The sequence below is a fragment of the Cyprinus carpio genome, chromosome B3 (assembly GCF_018340385.1).
Source record: "Cyprinus carpio isolate SPL01 chromosome B3, ASM1834038v1, whole genome shotgun sequence".
Taxonomy (NCBI): Eukaryota; Metazoa; Chordata; class Actinopteri; order Cypriniformes; family Cyprinidae; genus Cyprinus; species Cyprinus carpio.
The window spans coordinates 36371581-36392538 of NC_056599.1; the positions used below are offsets into that span (position 1 = coordinate 36371581).

At 37.6% G+C, this 20958-nt stretch overlaps 2 protein-coding genes across 2 annotated transcripts; both read left to right on the top strand.

Annotated features, from left to right (window-relative positions):
• Window positions 1-3718: 3718 nt before the first annotated feature.
• LOC109109045 (galectin-3-binding protein A-like) lies at window positions 3719-6052 on the top strand. Its single transcript, XM_042721307.1, has 5 exons — window positions 3719-3880; window positions 4007-4213; window positions 4313-4444; window positions 4531-4792; window positions 4919-6052. The coding sequence occupies exons 1-5, from the start codon at window positions 3820-3822 to the stop codon at window positions 5952-5954; spliced, it is 1698 nt and encodes a 565-aa protein (XP_042577241.1). The 5' UTR covers window positions 3719-3819; the 3' UTR covers window positions 5955-6052.
• A 7849-nt stretch (window positions 6053-13901) lies between these two features.
• On the top strand, window positions 13902-19852 carry LOC109109046 (galectin-3-binding protein A-like). The gene is made up of 5 exons (XM_042721306.1): window positions 13902-14125; window positions 14577-14780; window positions 14872-15003; window positions 17672-17933; window positions 18587-19852. Exons 1-5 carry the CDS (start codon window positions 14059-14061, stop codon window positions 19620-19622), a joined length of 1701 nt encoding a protein of 566 aa, XP_042577240.1. The 5' UTR covers window positions 13902-14058; the 3' UTR covers window positions 19623-19852.
• The last annotated feature ends 1106 nt before the right edge of the window (window positions 19853-20958 follow it).

A 20958-nucleotide genomic window follows, 5' to 3' on the forward strand; every position in this document is an offset into this window, starting at 1 on the left:
ACAATTTGTAAAGTGTCCCAACTTTTTTGGAATCGGGTTTGTAGTATTGTTGTCATATAGGCATTGTGTGTTTCACTGTGAAAGCGAAATTAATTTGTTTGGCCGTACAAAAGAGGATGATATCCGCTTCGTCATGCCTGGGGCTGGTCGCTGAGAAAATACATTAACTTTGCACTGTGGATCTGGCCTCTGCTCCCTCAAGGCCACGGTGTGTGATGCTGTTTCGTTGAGAAAGCGAAACTACTTTGTTTTTGCCTTCCAAAAGAAGACACGACTAGAAATTATGTTTATATCATGTTTATAATGTGTTTTATGTTTATGTCTCATTGCTCCGGACGGACAAGGCATCACAATATGTCAAGGGGCGTAACATTTCCATCACACCCTTGAGGCATTCGGCCAATCACAATGCACTGGATAGCTAGCCAATCACAACACACCTCGCTTTTCAGAGCGATGAGCTTTGTAAAAATCGATGCGTTTCAGAAGGCGGGGCGTTGTATTTGGTTTCATTACACCAAATACACAAAATAATGTTCTTTTTAGCAGCATCATATGACCCCTTTTATCAAAGTTATTAATATTGAATGAAGTTATTAGTTATTATATATTAGTAGTTAGACATAAAATGTATGTATCTGAATATCTTTCTTCCTTGTAGTTGAGGAGTTGGAATGTATAACAGTAAGCTTTTACATGCTGAGTTCTGTCTTTTCCTCTCAGGGTCATGATTGCCATGTCACAGAGGTCATCGGACCTCCCCATCTACGTGACCAATGTGTGATTAGAACATTTATCTATGTTAGAAAATAAGTTGAATATAGCTTTAGTCTGCCTTTTTACTCTCTAAAAAGCTGCTCTCTTTGTGTGTGTGTAGTGAACCATATTTGATAAGATTCAGGGCAGAGCCCGGCAACCTTGAAGTACAGATAAGTGTTCTCTGCATATGTGTGAGAGTGTATGTCTTTGCAGCTAAATGCTGAGACAGCCCCAGGGTGAAACCGTCATTTGCCGTCACTGATGTCCAAGGTGACAGATATACGTCTCTGGAGAGACCTATCACGTCTGACCTCTGATCACTTGTCACCAAAATAATCACTAGAATATATGCTTCGAGTTTTTTCAAGTTTATCTATGTATTTTTGTAATTAGTGACCTCTGTTAGAGTATAATTGCTGGTGTCTCAAACATACGAACACTACGAACTCCATCACGAGTATTGAAGCTGGCTTCTGCTGATGAAACTGCAAACTATTTTCTTCTGTAATTTTTCTTCATTAGACTGCATCTCTGACTCCTGGTCTTGTTCATCCTATCTGCTCCTTGGGGTTAACTGTAAATTCCCCTACAGTTAATGGTGGAGAATGCTAGCAATCATTCTTCGGTGATATCCCTGATCAATCAACAAAACAAGGTAGGAAGATTTTAAAAATTATTTCTGATTAGGGACTGTCTGTGGCGGAAGGGGTGAGAGAAGGGAGAGTGATATAGAGACTCACTCACCAGACACCAGACTTTGTGTGAATTTGTTTTGGTAAACTGGTGACATAGTTTGAAGTACACCAATAACGTTAAGTTACTTTTTGTGTGTGGTAGGGTGTACGTGGGCACACTTATAGGTTTTAGAAGTAGACTTGGATTTGAGAGGTGTGCACTACAATTTGTGTTGATAAAGTTCCCATCTGTTCCAGTCCCTCTATAGTTGTTGCAACTCTAAATAATATACTGAACAGAATTCTCGGTTGATGCAAAGACTGTGAGGGGACAAACATTGGCTGTAGAATTTAGGAAAAAACTTACAAGCTTATGTTTTGCTTTAGAAGATAAGATTGCATTTGACTACAATGAAAAAATTTTATCTCATGCTGGCCCCTGCCATGACTCTGGTATAAGCTGTAAAAGTAACAGAGACGTGTTCTGAGTAAAAATGTGTAATTTCTATATTTACTGATGTTTGGGCAAAAGAGTAATTTTAGAAAAATGTAGTCACTCAGCATCAGAGCCAAATGCCAATTTCCAGTGAAAAATGATTGTTTGCATATTAGATGATAATGTTGTAAACAAGTAACATAAACAGGGGTTTCAAAGTTAATTTGAAGAAAGCACAGCTAGCACAGATAACCCCTGACAGATTTAAAACCACTGTTGAAATTCCAAAGTCATGGGCAAAATTTAATGAATGGATAAATACAAGTTGATGTAAATTTTCTGACAAGGACTGCAAAAGAAATAACTTTGAAGGAACCTTTGAGTTGCAAAAATAAAGTAAAAATACAAAAATAGAGATGTTTATCTGAAAATGCATGTCAGTTCTGATAAGTTTAAAGCTGGGCTACAGTAAAACGATAGTACAATGGAATTATGTTAAAAGTTAATGAAAATGCTTTGCTACCAGTCCTGAATCCCTCAGAGTTCTCTCTATCATTCAAAGTCAGTTAAATGCTGTTACTGAGTCTGTGTCATAAGTGATAAATTATTTATAGCAAAACACGGTGTTTCAGTTGAAAATCATAGACCCTGGGATGTTAAAGGACATGCTACAAGGAGTTCAGAAAATCTACATTTCAAATTGTATGCATTAAGAGAGCAATTGGTTTCAACTGCCCAATGCATTTAAGGAATAAGAGATTGCTAAATACTTAACAATCTAGGGGCTATTACTGAAAAGACATGAGTACTTTAAAATGAGGAGGGCAACCTAAGGCAGGGTGTCACCACCACTGGGCCTTAGGCTGAATCATCAATCCATCCATTTTCCCTTCTTGCATTTTCAAACAATCCTGGAGACATGGGTAAAATTTTTCAGTAATGTTTGATTAAGGCACATGTGTCAAACTGCAGGAGGGCCACTGTCCTGGAGAGTGCAGCTCCAACATACCCGCCTGAAAGTTTCTGGCACTCCCAAAGACTTTGAATAGCTGGATCAGCTGTGTTTAATTAGGCTTGGAGCTAAATTCTGCAGAACAGTGGAGTTTGACACCCCTGGATTAGGGATTGGGCTAAACTGCAAGACAGTGGCCATCCAGGACCAGAGCTGCCCATCTCTGGTCAATCCTGGTTCTGGAACAAACACAGAAAACATGAACAAATGAGAATAAGGAGAGAGCAAAATCCTGATAGTGCCCAGAGCAGATCAACATTACAGGGAGGCCATAGAGGGCAAGGTCACAATGATAAAAAGACAGAAGGAATGTGGCACCCAGTCAGAAAGATGTTTTAGTCTGGGCAGAGAAAAAACTCTGGCAGGACTAAGTGAAGCAGATGGGAAAGGAATGGTATGGCAGCAGCCGCTGGGATGGCAGGCTGTAGTAGGGACCCTGGGAAAACAGCATCAGACTCAACCACCCTTGGTTACAGTGACCAGGCCTTCTGACAGAATTAGCTTGTCAACAAAGAGCTGGTTGGTGGCCTTCTTATCCATGATTACAGGCGATAGCAGCTGGGGAACTGTCTTCTTGACTGTGAAAGGGAGAACACGTATGAAATTAACTAATCACTTTATTTCTGTATTGTGTGAATTTGGTCCGACAGATTTCATTTACACTGCATTGCTAAACTTAGACTAGACATGCTGACAGACAGTTCTTTTTTTTAAATGCGTATGTTGCAGTAATGAAACTTCCCATATTCAGCATTTTCATGAAATGAAACTTTTGGTACCCCTTCAAATGTGATTACACAGCATTTCATGTAAGTTTCATAACAGTTCACTTGATTTGGTCGTTATTTAAAGGAAAAGCAAGATGTTTTGTAACTCACTCATTTGAGAATTGTGTTCCTGTCGCTGCTGTTTGCAATATTTCCAGCAAAAGAAGAATCATGTACCTTCTATGGGCTCTACTGTTTCTACACGTTTCAGCACAGCGTCTGACCGTGTTTGGTTAGTAAATAAAACCTTGCTTTTAAAATGATTTGCATTTGGAGAATTTTCTCAAGTTTCAAAAAAATTACTGCATGTCACAAATATATCTAAATTAATGTCTTCTTCTTAATCTTCTGGCTGAAGATGACAGACTAAAGCAGCCAAAGCAGGAGGGTAGAGTGCGACTGGTAGGGGATCTGCCTTCATCTGGTCGTGTGGAGGTCTACCATGATGGACAGTGGGGTACAGTTTGTGATGACGGATGGGAACTGGCTGAAGCACAAGTGGTGTGTCGTCAGCTGGGTTTTCCTGGAGCTATATCAGTTAAGCCTGGAGGACAATATGGAGAAGGTATAAGCTCCACAGCACAGTTTATTTGTCACACACTGTGATTAAAATATAATTTTCTTATATTTTGAATCCAAATTCTTTTTTTTCTTCTTTTTTTAGGCTCTGGTCCAATCTGGCTGGATGACATGAACTGTAAAGGCTCGGAGAGCTCATTGTCAGATTGCAGCTTCAAAGGCTGGGGTGTTACTGACTGCTCACATAAAGAAGATGCAGGAGTGGTCTGTGAGACTGGTAAGAAATTCAGCAACTACATATATTTGCATGTGTATTTCTGTTATTTTTATTATTTCATGCATTTCATTACATTTTCTTTGCAGGTAAAAACATAAGCAGCAATCGTCAGTTCTCTGTGGATAACAGCCTGGGTTTGTCTGATGATCTTGGTCTTCTGTTTGACAATGGAAATGGTTGTGATTTCAGAATTAACATACAAGACGTCAATGAAGAGTCAGAATTGACATTCCGCGTGCACCGTACGATCCTCATGATTTATCCAGAACTAAACATAAAAAATGATTCCAGAAACCTCACCGTTAATGTCAGCCAGACTTGCCATCCTCATGTCTCTGCTTTTCTCAGGTAACTTTCTGAAGACCACACTACTTCATAACTCAAACCAACTGTCTCTTTGAGAATTTCAATTGTGCAGATGAGAACTGATTATATTATCTGTGTTAGACACTTACAGTATCTGTTTTTGCTCAGGTATTTGTACACACGTCAGATTGATGTTTCCATCACATCGGCTCAATGTCTGCATCAGCTGGCGTTCATCTTTGGAGTGAAGAAGCTTATGGAGGATGTTGGCAGGGCCTTCACTTTACTCCTTCCTGAAGACAACACCTTCCGTACACAGGTATCCATGTACGAGTACGGCGTCCGCACAGGTGACCTTGTTCTGCAGGAGAACGTCCTTCAGTATCTTTCCTGGAACTGCGAGTTCCTCATAAGCTCTCCAGTGTGGAGCACCATCTCCTTTCACATGATGGACGCTCTGCTGCGGCGCTCAGACCTGGTTGTGAATGATGAAGCTTTTCTTCTTGAAGGTCTGGAGACATGGATCCAAGACAAAGGTGATGAGATTAGTTCAGATCAGCAGGCCAGTCTCCTGAATCACATCCGCTTCCTCTTGATCCCAGTGGATAAACTGTATGAAATGCAGTTTTCCTCAAGCGTTCTCCGTCAGAATCATGAGAAACTGTACCTAACTGGTCTGCTCAGAGGTTTTCAGTTCAATGCTCTGCCTTTCTCTAAGATCAGGAATCAAATGGATAACATGAGTAGTGAGTATCTACCCAGAATCTACACTGGAGATGACTGGAGTCAATTTATCAATGACACAACCATCAATTACCAATACCATAACTACTACTATGGCCAAAATAACAGAATACAAAATTTCCTCACTCCAGCACACCCTAGTGCTCTTTACAGAGAACAAAAGGTCCAGTGGCAAGCCCAGGTTTTCCTTAGTGCTCAGGAATGCTCTAACAATGGTATTTTATGTACATCTTTTCCTGTTGCAAGGTTTGTTGGATATAACAATCAGGAAAGATACGCTAGCACCATTCGCTACAGCAACAGGTTGATTCTCAGCTGTAAGAATGAAAAAAATGTCTTTCATGTCCAAGATTTCAAAAACAGCATGGCAGTGGTTCCAAATAACAGCAGTATGGGTCTGCCTAACCCCTGTCCTGATGACTACAGTTTCAGATTTGTAGTGCGTCCAGAGTATATCTGAATGCACAGTTATATTTGGCTTCAGCTAGTTTCCTACAGTCATTTCTGTATATTCAAATCTAGTTGAATCAAATCTATTAAAATCAGTCAAGTTTTTTTTTTTTTGCAGTGATTTCTGTTAAATGTTTCAGCTGATTTTAAACTTTTCGTTTAAATACTGTATCGATTAAAATGGTTCATTTTGAAAGTGCACTTCAAAAAATAAAATAAAAATATTTCTTACATTACCTCTATCAGTTTGATTCCTTTTTGACTGATCAGTGTGAATTGTTAAGATTTGTTTATTTAAATGTATTTATTTATTAAATATAACCAGCCTCATCAAAATGTATTAAATTATCAATTAATAATTTACAACAATTAACTTGTTATAGCCTTTAACAGAAATGGTGGCGGTTGTGTCTCATTTTGAAAGAATAGTAAGTCATAGGAAGAAACAGTGGTCACTTAAGACATTAGGTTTTATTTTGACACGACACATTTGCACAAGAGGTAATTGTTTAATAAATCTATATATGAGAATGATATCATTCATTAGGCATTAACTATTGGATACTTTTTTTGAGTCAATGTGTCTAATTTACAACTACTATTAATATATATTATCAAGCAAACATATTTTGCAAACTCAACAACACATAGCCTTGGCTACAGGAGTAAGTTAAAGCTATAGGAGTAAAATTCATAAGTTCACTCAGTTCATGCATAAAATTCAAAACACCTGATATCACGTTGCACATATCATGTTGACATTCATATAATTTTCTCTAATCCCTGAATTTTAATTGTAAACATAATTTGAATAGGTATACTCTGCATCTACATTTTCTTTTACTTCATTTCTTTCTTCACTCCACAGTTTCAGCTTCATGTCTCACCTTATCTTATGCTCTCACTTTCCTTACTTCCATCTCTGACTTGAATTTCCTATCTGCACACTTCTGTTTTCTGAACGTCAATTCTACATGACAAAAAAAATAAATAAATAAATAAAAATAAACCTGGCTACGTGTACTGCGTTTGGCTAACTGACACTTATCACAGCACTTACATATTAGGCATTGCCCTTTTTTGGTTTGGATTGCTTCTATTGTCATTTGTAAGTCGCTTTGGATAAAAGTGTCTGCTAAATGCCTAAATGTAAATGAAAATAATTGGTGAATGTCAGTTTATTTAATGAATGTGAATTAGTTCAAAGTGGCCCACTTTATCTAGCACGTTCAGCCAAAGTATGCCAGCAATATACACCTTACAATAAAAACCAACAATTTTTAGCAAACCCTTTGTGCTTTAATTCGTGTTAACAAATAACACAAGTACTGTCACAATAATATTTGCTTTTGGCGAGGAACTGTAAGTTTGAACTAAAGATCTGAATGTCAAAGAGCTTACATTTAATGAGTTCTCCTTTGAGATGTGTTCACACCCACCAGTGTCATATAGCATCAGCCAAAACAGTTTTCTTATTCCCTTTGATAAAAGACCATTGCTATGCTCTGAAAGTATAAATCATTTGAGCACAGTACAATCCGTCTTAAATGTCCCATTTTACCTGAATTCACTCTATAAATTAATTAAAATGATGTCTTGCAACAGCTGTTGCTTTGTCCTCTTAGTAAAAAACAACAGTGGAGCATAAACGGTTTGTCAAAAGGGTGAACCATAAAAAGTTATTACATTAACATTAATTCATTTTGCAATAGCTTTTCTTGTAAAAGACTTGAATTCTTTATTAAACTTTTGTTGTACTGTAACTCTTGAATTTCTGTTCAGATTCTAAATTTACAGTTATCAGTACATAAAAGCCAATGTATAATAATATACGTGTCAATAATCTGCAGCAATCATGAGTGTTTCAGCTGCGTCATGCTCACATCCGTTTCAAAGCCAGGTCCGGTCACAGAAGTCACTGGAATGCCAACACCCTGATTCAAAAGGTCTTGTGGAAAGGAACAAAATAAAACAGAAAACAGTCAGGGCCCGTATTCATAAAACATTTTATCTTACAACTAAGAGTTCTCCTAAATAGCAGTAAAAGATTTTAGCTAAGAGTTATCTCTTAAAACCTGTTCACAAAGCTGCTGAGACAAACTTTTACTAAGGACTAGAGAGAAGTCTTAAGCTAAGAGTATGGGCGGGGTTGACCCTCGTTGCTATGAATGATGTCAGCATACTTATTAACTATGCACACAGTGATTGGCTGATAGTCTAAGTCAGAGATTTATTCACAGAAATATTGTAGAGCGCAATAATATGTTGCCATATTCAAATAAAGGTTTTAAAATAAAAATGGTAATTGCCACATTCAAATAAAGATTTTAAAATGCTGGCTAAGTGTCACTAATTAAACAAGTAGGCTATATATTTAGCTTGTATATTTATATTGTCAGCCTCTTATATGTATTCTTATCGTAAACAATTAGTCAATATGCATTAGGGCTGCCCTCGACTGAAGATTTTTCTGGTCGACTAGTAGTCGTTCATTTTAAGCATGAGTCAACTATTAGTCGCACTTTTATTAATAAACTATATAAATCATAAAAATGAGCCTTTAATTGCCTACATAGCCAAATAAGCGTTCAAGCGCACACAAAAAAGGCTTGCCACACCGCACCGGCAAATCTAATAATTATAAATGTGTTAGGGAAAAACAGCAAGTACACTGCATTAATGTTTTAATAATTTATTGTTACACTAGTGCTTTCCGTTTTCGGTTTTAGAGACGAAGTCAGAGACACTGACCTCGTCATCTCCGCAGTATGCGCCTGTATGCATGTTTCATACGGATTACATATTTTGAGAATATTTGTTTTCTATTTAAGGCAAGCATACACAGAGTTTCGAAGTGACGCGCTCAAGTTTACAGAGTCCGAGACGGCAGAAAGTGCATCCTGTTTGCGTTCATAATTTTACAAAAGCACAACGTTTTGTTGTTATTCTGAGTGCACACGAATAAGCGTATAGTCTTTACAGATGCAAAAGTTGCATTACTCTTATCTGTATGACCAAAAATTAAGAAGTTTTGCTACTGGAAGCTACTGTTCAGCTTCCACACTCCGCACAGACACATGAACAGTGCACTTTTTTTAGGCTAACATTAGACTGAGCTGCCATGTTAAGTTGCTACTACATACATATTTCAGATGATAAGCCATATTAGAGGTCAATGAATGTTAGGTGAGCATATGGATGTCCTGCCCAATGTACTATATTACCAGACCAGTTGTTAACGATTTGTCCGTCACAGACTGTGTGATTTTGCCACTTTATGTGGATTTTTTTTTTTTCTCTGCGACTAAGTGACTAATGGGTAATATGCATATAAACAGCCTTTTAATTAGCAGAGTAGAATAATCATGGCTGATAGTAAGACGTGCAAACATGACAAAAGAAAACCAAACTGGACGCAAGAACAGCTATACAGTATATATATATATATATATACATATATATATATAATATATAGATATATATATTATATATATATATATATATATATATATATATATATATATAATATATATATACAGTGGGTACGGAAAGCATTCAGACCCCCTAAAATTTTTCCCTCTTTGTTATATTGCACCCATTTGCTAAAATCATTTAAGTTCTTTTTTTTTTCCTCAATGTACACACTGCACCCCATATTGACAGAAAAACACAGAATTGTTGACATTTTTGCACATTTATTAAAAAAGAAAAACTGAAATATCACATGGTCCTAAGTATTCAAACCTTTGCTCAGTATTTAGTAGAAGCACACCCTTTGATCTAATACAGCCATGAGTCTTTTTGGGAAAGATGCAACAAGTTTTTCACACCTGGATTTGGGGATCCTCTGACATTCCTCCTTGCAGATCCTCTCCAGTTCTGTCAGGTTGGATGGTAAACGTTGTTGGACAGCCATTTTCAGGTCTCTCCAGAGATGCTCAATTGGGTTTAAGTCAGGGCTCTGGCTGGGCCATTCAAGAACAGTCACGGAGTTGTTGTGAAGCCACTCCTTGGTTATTTTAGCTGTGTGCTTAGGGTCATTGTCTTGTTGGAAGGTGAACCTTCGTCCCAGTCTGAGGTCCTGAGCACTCTGGAGAAGGTTTTCGTCCAGGATATCCCTGTACTTGGCCGCATTCATCTTTCCCTCGATTGCAACCAGTCGTCCTGTCCCTGCAGCTGAAAAACACCCCCACAGCATGATGCTGCCACCACCATGCTTCACTGTTGGGACTGTATTGGACAGGTGATGAGCAGTGCCTGGTTTTTTCCCACACATACCACTTAGAATTAAGGCCAAAAAGTTATATCTTGGTCTCATCAGACCAGAGAATCTTATTTCTCACCATCTTGGAGTCCTTCAGGTGTTTTTTCATGTGTCTTGCACTGAGGAGAGGCTTCCGTCGGGCCACTCTGCCATAAATGACCCCGACTGGTGGAGGGCTGCAGTGATGGTTGACTTTCTACAACTTTTCTCTCCCATCTCCCGACTGCATCTCTGGAGCTCAGCCACAGTGATCTTTGGGTTTTTCTTTACCTCTATCACCAAGGCTCTTCTCCCCCGATAGCTCAGTTTGGCCGGACGGCCAGCTCTAGGAAGGGTTCTGGTCATCTCAAACATCTTCCATTTAAGGATTATGGAGGCCACTGTGCTCTTAGGAACCTTAAGTGCAGCAGAAATTTTTTTGTAACCATGGCCAGATCTGTGCCTTGCCACAACTCTGTCTCTGAGCTCTTCAGGCAGTTCCTTTGACCTCATGATACTCATTTGCTCTGACATGCACTGTGAGCTGTAAGGTCTTATATAGACAGGTGTGTGGCTTTCCTAATCAAGTCCAATCAGTATAATCAACACAGCTGAACTCAAATGAAGGTGTAGAACCATCTCAAGGATGATCAGAAGAAATGGACAGCACCTGAGTTAAATATATGAGTGTCACAGCAAAGGGTCTGAATACTTAGGACCATGTGATATTTCAGTTTTTCTTTTTAAATAAATTGCAAAAATGTCAACAATTCTGTGTTTTTCTGTCACTATGGGGTGCTGTGTGTACATTAATTAGGGAAAAAAATGAACTTAAATGATTTTAGCAAATGGCTGCAATATAACAAAGAGTGAAAAATTTAAGGGGGTCTGAATACTTTCGTGTGTGTGTGTGTGTGTGTGTGTGTAAATATATAATCTGATACATTTTTAAAAGTTTATTTTCGTCAAATGTTTCTAATATATATATATTAAGGATATAATCAAACATTTGGAGTTGAGATAAACTCCAAACCAAAGCTGATACATTTTTAAAAGTTTATTTTCGTCAAATGTTTCTAATATGTTTATATACCCGAGGCAGATTGCCGGCAACAGCCATTTTAGGATAGTTTAGATTTGGTCTTAGTGACTTAGGAGTCCTCTTCACTACTCCTAACGTTTCACAGATTTAGGAGTAGTTTTGTGCTAAAACACTTTGTGAAATAGTCTTAGAACAAAAATTTTGGAGTCCTAAATTTATGACTGACACGCCCATTTTTTTTTAAGATTTTCTCCTAAATCGGCGAGTTATGAGCTACTTTTAGCTCATATATACTGTGACTTGAAATTCACTATAACATCTATAAAGACAGCCTTCATGCTTTTAATGTGAAACTAGCCACAGCTAGACAGAATTTCTTCTCAAACCTTATAAACAGTAACTTAAACAACACTCGTACTCTTTTTGCCACTGTTGAGAGACTGACAAACCCCCCAAGTCAGATTCCCAGTTAAATGCTCTCAGACAGCAAATGCAATGAGTTTGCTTTCTTCTTTTCTGAGAAGATCATCAATATCAGGAAGGAGATTAGCACATCCTCAAGTAATGCCGAGGTCAGACAGATTTGGCCGCAATATCAAAAAGATACTATGTCTATTTTTGAAGCAACTAATAGCAAAATTTTGGAAGAAATAGTGCAGCACCTAAAATTGTCAACCTGCTATCTTGACACACTTCCCACATCTTTTTTCAAAAGTGTGCTTAACTGTTTAGAAGCAGATCTCTTAGAAGTGGTGAACGCCTCACTTCTTTCTGGGACATTTCCAAACTCCCTGAAAATTGCAGTTGTTAAGCCCCTCCTGAAAAAGAGCAATCTTGATAACACCATTTTGGAGCAATTAAAGACCAATATCAAATCTTCCTTTTATAGGCAAAATTATAGAAAAGGTAGTTCTTAATTAGCTGAACAAATACTTAAACTCAAATGGATACCTGGACCATTTTAATCTGGTTTCCGACTGCTTCACAGCACAGAGACAACACTCATTAAGATAATAAATTATATTCACTTAAATTCTGACTCTGGCAAAATATCAGTGCTGGTATTGCTACATCTCAGTGCTGCGTTTGACACTGTTGATCATAACATACTACTAGAGAGACTGGAAAACTGGATCGCGCTTTCTGGGACGGTACTCAAATGGTTCAGGTCATACTTAGAAAGGAGAGGTTATTATGTGAGTCTAGGAGAGCAGAAGTCTAAGTGGACGTCCATGACATGCAGAGTCCCACAAGGCTCAATTCTTGCACCGCTCTTGTTCAGCCTGTATATGCTCCCACTAAGTCAAATAATGAGAAAGAACCAAATTGCCTATCACAGCTATGCTGATGATACACAGATTTACCTAGCCTTATCGCCAAATGACTATAGCCCCATTGACTCCCTCTGTCAAATTAATTGATGAAATTAATAGTTGGATGTGCCAGAACTTTCTTCAGTTAAACAAGTAAAAACTGAAGTCATTGCATTTGAAAACAAAGATGAAGTTTTCAAGGTGAATGCATACCTTGACTCTAGGGGTCAAACAACTAAAAATCATGTCAGGAATCTTGGTTTGACTCTGGAGACAGACCTTAGTTTCAGTAGTCATGTCAAAGCAGTAACTAAATCAGCATACTATCATCTAAAAAACATTGCAAGAATTAGATGTTTTGTTTCCAGTAAAGACTTAGAGAAAGTTGTTCATGCCTTTATCACCAGCAGGGTGGACTATTGTAATGGTCTCCTCACCGGCATTCACAAGAAGACCATTAGACAGCTGCAGCTCATCCAGAACGCTGCTGCCAGGATTCTGACTAGAACCAGAAAAATCTGAGCATATCACACCAGTCCTCAGGTCCTTACACTGGCTTCCAGTTACATTTACGATTGATTTTAAAGTACTTTTACCCGTTTATAAATCACTCAATGATCTAGGACCAAAATATATTGCAGATATGTTCACTGAATATAAACCTAACAGACCACTCAGATCATTAGGATCAAGTCAATTAGAAATACCATGGGTTCACACAAAACAAGGGGAGTCCGCCCTTTAGTTATTATGCCGCCCCGCAGTTGGAAGCAGCTTCCAGAAGAGATCAGATGTGCTAAAACATTAGTCACATTTAAATCTAGACTCAAAACTCATCTGTTTAACTGTGCATTTATTGAATGAGCACTGTGCGATGTCCAAACTGATTGCACTGTATTTTAAGTATTCACTGTATTTTATGTAAAATCATTTTTTATTTTTAAATGTTTTAAACTTATTTTAAATAAGTCAATTTTTAAATCATTTTCAATGTTTTAAAATTGCTTGTTTTTTTTTTTTGTTTTTTTTTTTATTTATTATTATTTCTTCATGATTATTTTACTTTCTTTTATGTAACGCACTTTGAATTACCATTGTGTACGAAATGTGCTATATAAATAAACTTGCCTTGCCTTGCCTTGACTTGCCTTAAGATGTTTTGTGAATAAGGGCCCAGGGTTATTTGAGCATAGACTTTTTATGTACATACACCAGTGCTGAGAAATGGCTTGAGAACCTCCTCTTTGCTTTGTGTGATAGGTTTTTGTAGCAAACTCAAACAGCCAAGATTTGTTTGAACATGCACACTTATTCAGGTTTCCTGACTTTGCTTTCTCGTGAAATGAAACTTGAGGTAGACTTTAAATGTGATTGGACAGTGCTTGTGATTTCACAATGCTTGACCTCGTTCAGCAGATATTTAAATGAAAGCAAGACGGTTTGTAAGTCTTCAGTAAAAACCTTCAAGAATTGTGTTCATTCTGCTTTGTTGTTTTAAAGAGTTTCCAGTCAGAAAATGATCATGTATATTTTATGGACATTGCTCTTTTTCCATGTGTCAGCACAGCGTTGGACTCTGTTTGGTTAGTAGCCTATTTACAACTGTTTTAAAATTACATAATGTCATTTGCATTTGCACTTTCTTTATAAATATAACACAAAAATGCATGAGTCTACAAATATAAGACTATACTACTACCTCAGTGTGGCTCTTCAGGACCGTCATTGGCCAGTCCTGGAGAGCCACAGTCCCACAGACTTCAGCACCGACCATAATCAAACATACCTAAAAAAGCTAATAAAGGTCTAAAGGCTTCCAAAAAGCTACAGGCAAGTGTGTTTTTATCAAGGTTGAAGCAAAATTCTGCAAGACTGTGGCTCTGCAAGACATGTTGGCATGTACTACCGCCATTAAATCTTGGCAAAGCTGTTTATCTTAAATGTAGCCTTCATTGTTTCGCAGATTGTTAGACATGGACTTTCTTTTTAATGTTCATGAACCCTTTAAATAAACAAGCTTATTGTTTGCAACAGATGGCGAGTCAAAGCCTAAACGTGAGAGCAGAGTGCGACTGGTAGGGGATCTGCCTTCATCTGGTCGTGTGGAGGTCTACCATGATGGACAGTGGGGTACAGTTTGTGATGATGGATGGGAACTGGCTGAAGCACAAGTGGTGTGTCGTCAGCTGGGTTTTCCTGGAGCGATATCAGTTACGCCTGGAGGACAATATGGAGAAGGTATAAACACAAGATAATTTAAATGTTTAAATGTTATATTTAAACGTGCTGTGATAACAACAGTCTTATTTTTGACCCGTGTACTTTTTAGGCTCTGGTCCAATCTGGCTGGATGACATGAACTGTAAAGGCTCTGAGAGCTCATTGTCAGATTGCAGCTTCAAAGGTTGGGGTGTTACTGACTGCTCACATAAAGAGGATGCAGGAGTGGTCTGTGAGACTGGTAAGACATCTACTGGATCATGCTGAAATTGCAATGCTTGCTTGTGGGAATAGATTTAGGCCCTGTAATTCTCTATTACCTAATTCTATTCATTTTTTTTTTCTTTTATTAATATTGTCTTATTTTTCTTCAGATGTTTTATTACTATGACATTTCTTCTATGAAAGCAAGCATAGGCAAATGTTCAGTGTCATTTAAAAAAGCGTATTGATTGTCCGTTAAATTGAAAAATTAATGAGTGTTGCTCTCCGTATCTGTGTGGCAAAGTGCAGAAACTAAAATGGTCCCAGATGTCACCCACTAGGCTACACAACATCTATCCGCCGCTAGGTGTCGCTGTTATACATTTGATTTCCAACCAGTTTTCAACATTTAAAAGGGGTCATATGATTTATGTTGCTAAAAAGAACATTATTTTGTGTATTTGGTGTAATGAAATGTGTTTACGGGTTTAAGGTTAAAAAAACAAAAAACAATTTTCTACATACTGTACATTATTGTCTCTCCTGTATGCCCTGCCTTTCTGAAACATGTCATTTTTTACAAAGCTCATCAGTCTGAAATGTGAGGTGTGCTCTGATTGGCCAGCTATCCAGTGCATTGTGATTGGCCGAATGCCTCAAGCATGTGATAGAAATGTTACGCCCCTTGCTGTACTGTGATGGGTGTCCCGGTCAGAAAACTGGCGCAGAGAAGAAAAAAAAATAAAACACATTACAAACAAGGCATTTGTTGCATCCAGTGGGGACATAATTATGGATTATAATGACTTATACTGTGTTTTTACACATTGCGTTGCATCGCGCCACATAAACATAAAAACATGTCTGCATTTTTGATCGGAAAAATGACAAACAACAAGTGCAACTGTCTACACTGCTCAAAACGCGTGTTTGAATCATCGGTGGCAAATCCTTTAAATATGTAAACGTACTTACAGACTGTGAGTCAGAAGCGCCGGCATTGTAGTCTACTCTCCCAGGATCAAGAAACAGTCCTCCATAAAATGTGCTGCACACATCTGAATATTTTGGTTGAACTGTTCCGCAACAGTGTTGTAAACACAACTTAACCACTGATTTCTAGTTGTGTCCTCTTTTGAACGGCCAAACAAAGTATTTTTGCTTTCACAACGAAACAGCGTCTCCACAACATGGCACCGGCATCAACAGTGAGAATCAAAGGTTACGCCTTCTTTCTTTGCGTGAACATTTTGGCGGCGTTATGCAAATCTTCCCACATCGTGATGTAGACATGTGGGGATGTGTTTAAACGAGGTGTTTTAGGAGGCTGTGGACGAGTCTAAACTTTTATAAAGAATATCTCTTTGGGTTTGAGACTTTAGTCTTTGCAACTTCACAGATCTTCTTTATTCACCAAGAGCTTGTAACAGCCCAAAGAGAAAGGAAAACTTGAAATCGCATCCTATGACCCCTTTAAATCTGTGAAACTAAGTAGTACATGCCTATTATAATAAATCATAAAAGGCAAGTTGCTTTTTATTATTTAATATCTATTTAATTTTCACCAGGTATTTATTTCAGTCGCAAATGGCTTAATCATTGTGAATTTGGAAATATATTTAAAGGATGGGCCTCACTCACAGAACTTTCATGCTATGAGTAAATTCTGAATAATTTGTGTGTAAATTAAAATGTTACTTTTAAGTTTACAACAAAATATCTGAGCTACTTTTTTAAATAAGTAACACAAATTGCTTTGTTTTCCTTTTATTTATCTTCTTTCCATGATGAGAGAAATGGGAAGTGCAGAGGTGTTGTGTTTGCTGAGTAAAGATGATGGTTACTGTAGTTCTAGTAGTTCTATTGTAGTGTAAGTGCTTATGGGGAAACTTTTGTTTACTCTGATACTGAAGGCTGATTTGTTCACGTTTGTGTAGCTGCACAAACAAATCAATCTTCAACCCACTGAAAGGGGTGGAGGCGACCACTATATACATCGACTCTGAGCGCCATTTTATCAGAATTTATTCCAGGATCATCTCCTCACAGGACTCTAAAGAAGAAGAAAGAAGCCTGCTACTCACCATAGAAGATCCCTGGTAGAGGAAGGACATCTCTCATCAGTGCTTTCCCTGGGGCCATCCAGCAATCTCAAAGAGCATTTCCTTAGACCAATTTCCATTGTGGTGTTGTGTCTGCAGCAAGCAGCTTTCAGCAGATGGGAGAAGGAAGCTGTGATCAATGACTCCATGTCATTGACAGCTTTGGATGCAGAGGAGTGGGCATGCTCTGAGGAGGACCTCCTTTGACCCCGCTGAGGAGAAGTGTTATGGCAAGCTCCTCCCTCTGGAAGATGTGGTTGCTGTTTTCCAGTTGCTACGTGTACTGCTTTAAGCTAATTGAGACTTGTTATAGCACTTGTATATCATTGATCTTTTGTTGATTTTGATTGCTTCCATTGTCCTCATTTGTAAGTCACTTTGGATAAAAGCGTCTGCTAAATAAATAAATGTAAATGTAAGTAATGTAATGCATTACTTTCCATAAAGAGTAACCAAGTAACACAACTTTCCCCAACACTGATTAAAACATGTAAACACTGATTACACAACACTGATTACAACAAGGGTGTTTCTATGAAAATCAACATTTTTGGTTATAATCCCACTGGGATTTTAATCAATTTTATCACCTTATCTTTGCAGGTACAAACATAACCAGCAATCGTCAGTTCTTTCTGGATAACAGCCTGGGTTTGTCTGATGATCTTGGGCTTCTGTTTGACAGTGGAGATGGTTGTGATTTCAGAATTAATGTACAAGACACCAGTGAGGAGGAAGAACTGACATTCTGTGTGCACCGTATGATCCTCATGATTTATCCAGAACTAAACATAACAAATGATTCCAGAAACCTCACAGTTGATGTCAGCCAGACTTGCCATCCTCATGTCTCTGCTTTTCTCAGGTAACTTTCTAAAGACCACTTCTTTGTTTTTATTCCTCTCAGTTGAATGGTAGCCATTGACTTCCATAGTATTTCTTTTTTCATAGCAAGGCAATTGCTATCATCAGCAGTCCAGTCAAAACAGTTTTCTTAAGCAGATATCCAATTGCTCTATTCTTAAGATGCTAAGAGGGAAAGGGTGCATATACCTGTGTGACAGATAAAGGAACATGAGTTTAAAAGACCTTATATAATTTAAAATAGGTGGAGTGAAGGATCAACTGAGCTTTAGCTGATATTGGTTTGCTTCCAGTGGTTTGCCCGAAATACGTTTGAATTCCATTTGATCACTCAACCTCTATTTCTTGCTGTTTGTTGGGCAAGCTGAATGGAAGCCTTTGATAGCAAAGAAACAGCTGTAATGTGGTTAGTTTTGTGAAACTTGAAATCAATGCTCTTAGCAGTTTGTCATGCATCTCTTAACAATGAGGTGTATAAGTGCATAGTGTAGAATGCAGATAGACAAGGTTTTTTATGTCGTGTATCCAAGCCTTTAAATTGATTATTTTACAAGTTATTGTAGCCATGAGTTACAACCACAAATGACACCATTTCGTGAGAATGACTCCTGTCAGAACTAAATATAGACATTAACAGTATCTGTTTTTGCTCAGGTATTTGTACACACGTCAGATTGATGTTTCCATTACATCGGCTCAATGTGTGCATCAGCTGGCGTTCATCTTTGGAGTGAAGAAGCTTATGGAGGATGTTGGCAGGGCCTTAACTTTACTCCTTCCTGAAGACAACACCTTCCGTACACAGGTATCCATGTACGAGTACGGCGTCCGCACAGGTGACCTTGTTCTGCAGGAGAACGTCCTTCAGTATCTTTCCTGGAACTGCGAGTTCCTCATAAGCTCTCCAGTGTGGAGCACCATCTCCTTTCACATGATGGACGCTCTGCTGCGGCGCTCAGACCTGGTTGTGAATGATGAAGCTTTTCTTCTTGAAGGTCTGGAGACATTGATCCAAGACAAAGGTGATGAGATTAGTTCAGATCAGCAGGCCAGTCTCCTGAATCACATCCGCTTCCTCTTGATCCCAGTGGATAAACTGTATGAAATGCAGTTTTCCTCAGGCGTTTTCCATCAGAATCATGAGAAACTGTACCTAACTGGTCTGCTCAGAGGTTTTCAGTTCAATGCTCTGCCTTTCTCTAAGATCAAGAATCAAATGGATAACATGAGTAGTGAGTATCTACCCAGAATCTACACTGGAGATGACTGGAGTCAATTTATCAATGACACAACCATCAATTACCAATACCATAACTACTACTATGGCCAAAATAACAGAATACAAAATTTCCTCACTCCAGCACACCCTAGTGCTCTTTACAGAGAACAAAAGGTCTATTGGCAAGCCCAGGTGTTTCTTAGTGCTCAGGAATGCTCTAACAATGGTATTTCATGTACATCTTTTCCTGTTGCAAGGTTTCTCGCAAATGGTAATCAGAACATGTACACTAGCACCATTCGCTACAGCAATAGGTTGATCCTCAGCTGTAAGAATGAAAACAATGTCTTTCATGTCCAAGATTTCAAAAACAGCATGGCAGTGGTTTCAAATAACAGCAGTATGGGTCTGCCTAACCCCTGTCCTGATGACTACAGTTTCAGATTTGTAGTGCGTCCAGAGTATATCTGAATGAAAGCTGTTAACATCATTGCATTTTCTAGCAGTGGTAAAGTTTAGGTCTGCTTATTCAGTTTAATCAAATTAAAATAATGATTAACCTTCATTTATAATGTTTAATGTCAGTTTATGATTATTTCATGTTATGATCAGATTGATAGACATTAACATGTTTGATTGTTTAAAGATGCACTTAAAATCATACAAATGAAAAATAAAAAATAAAACATTTTCATAATTTATTTTGTAATTTTCTCATTTTTTCATGCTATCCTGTTGGTAAGTTTGTAAGAAATTGTGAATTTGTTTAAACTCAATCACCTCTTACTGTGCACATATTAACATCTCTAAAACAATTAATTGTAAAACCATCCTATGCCAGTACAGGATGATACAAACTTTCTATACTTTTATAATGTTTTGTCATATTCTAAGTAAAATGAAAAAGTATGAAAAAATAAAATAGATGCGGACCTACTGTACAATGATGCAATTCAGCAATACTGAGCAAAAATGACTTCTGCTAAATATAACATTAGTGTTTAACTTATTATAATTATTATTATTTTATTTTATTATTATTTCTGAAGAATGTTGAACCTTCTTTTACTGTGTCCAGAATCTGAGCACAGCTGGTTTGTTTGAGCTGTGCCCTCTACTGTACAGACATGAATTTGCATGTCCTTCAGTCTGAAGCTTGTTCATTTCACTTCAGTGTGAAAGGACTTTAACATTTTCCAAAAAATATAACTTTTTATATATAAAAAAAAAACAAGTAAGCCAAGCCCAGATGAGAAAAAGTAATGCAAACGTATCGTAACAAATTACTTTCCATAAAATATTAATAAAACAATCAGTTACCTTTTAAGGGAGTAACGCAATATTGTAATGCATTACTTTTAAAAGTAACTTTCCCCAACAATGTCAGTCACATAGTATTTTCCTGCATATTAATCTTGTTTACGCAAATTAAAATTCTATAAAAAGAAGAAGAAGAATATAAAAAAAAATAATAATAATATCAAGACATCAACTGAGAGACAAATCTTCATTTCATGGCGATGCACAGACTTTCTGAAGAAGAACATACTCCATATTTTCTATATTCACATTCACCCGTCCATTTACCAAAACAAAGCAGGCAGTGATTTTTTTTTTTTTTTCCTGTTGGTCTAAAAATGCTGTACCCCTTTGTAATTTGTTATGATGATTGCATTCAGATGTATCTAAAAAAATCTCTGTCCAGTAAGAAAGCAGAATAGATTTGATGAAACCTCTCATTCATAACACGTTTGAGAATAGCTTTTGAATAGTGTAAAAAAAAAAGGAAATTCCGAAAACATTTTCC

Bases quoted from the DNA above. Each gene is read 5' to 3' on its own strand.
- LOC109109045 (XM_042721307.1), top strand. From the start codon at position 3,820: ATGTACCTTCTATGGGCTCTACTGTTTCTACACGTTTCAGCACAGCGT. The intron at 4,445-4,530 runs GTAAGAAATTCA...TTTTCTTTGCAG, and splicing joins AGGAGTGGTCTGTGAGACTG to GTAAAAACATAAGCAGCAAT. The intron at 4,793-4,918 runs GTAACTTTCTGA...GTTTTTGCTCAG, and splicing joins CATGTCTCTGCTTTTCTCAG to GTATTTGTACACACGTCAGA.
- LOC109109046 (XM_042721306.1), top strand. From the start codon at position 14,059: ATGATCATGTATATTTTATGGACATTGCTCTTTTTCCATGTGTCAGCA. The intron at 14,126-14,576 runs GTTAGTAGCCTA...TGTTTGCAACAG, and splicing joins ACAGCGTTGGACTCTGTTTG to ATGGCGAGTCAAAGCCTAAA. The intron at 15,004-17,671 runs GTAAGACATCTA...TTATCTTTGCAG, and splicing joins AGGAGTGGTCTGTGAGACTG to GTACAAACATAACCAGCAAT.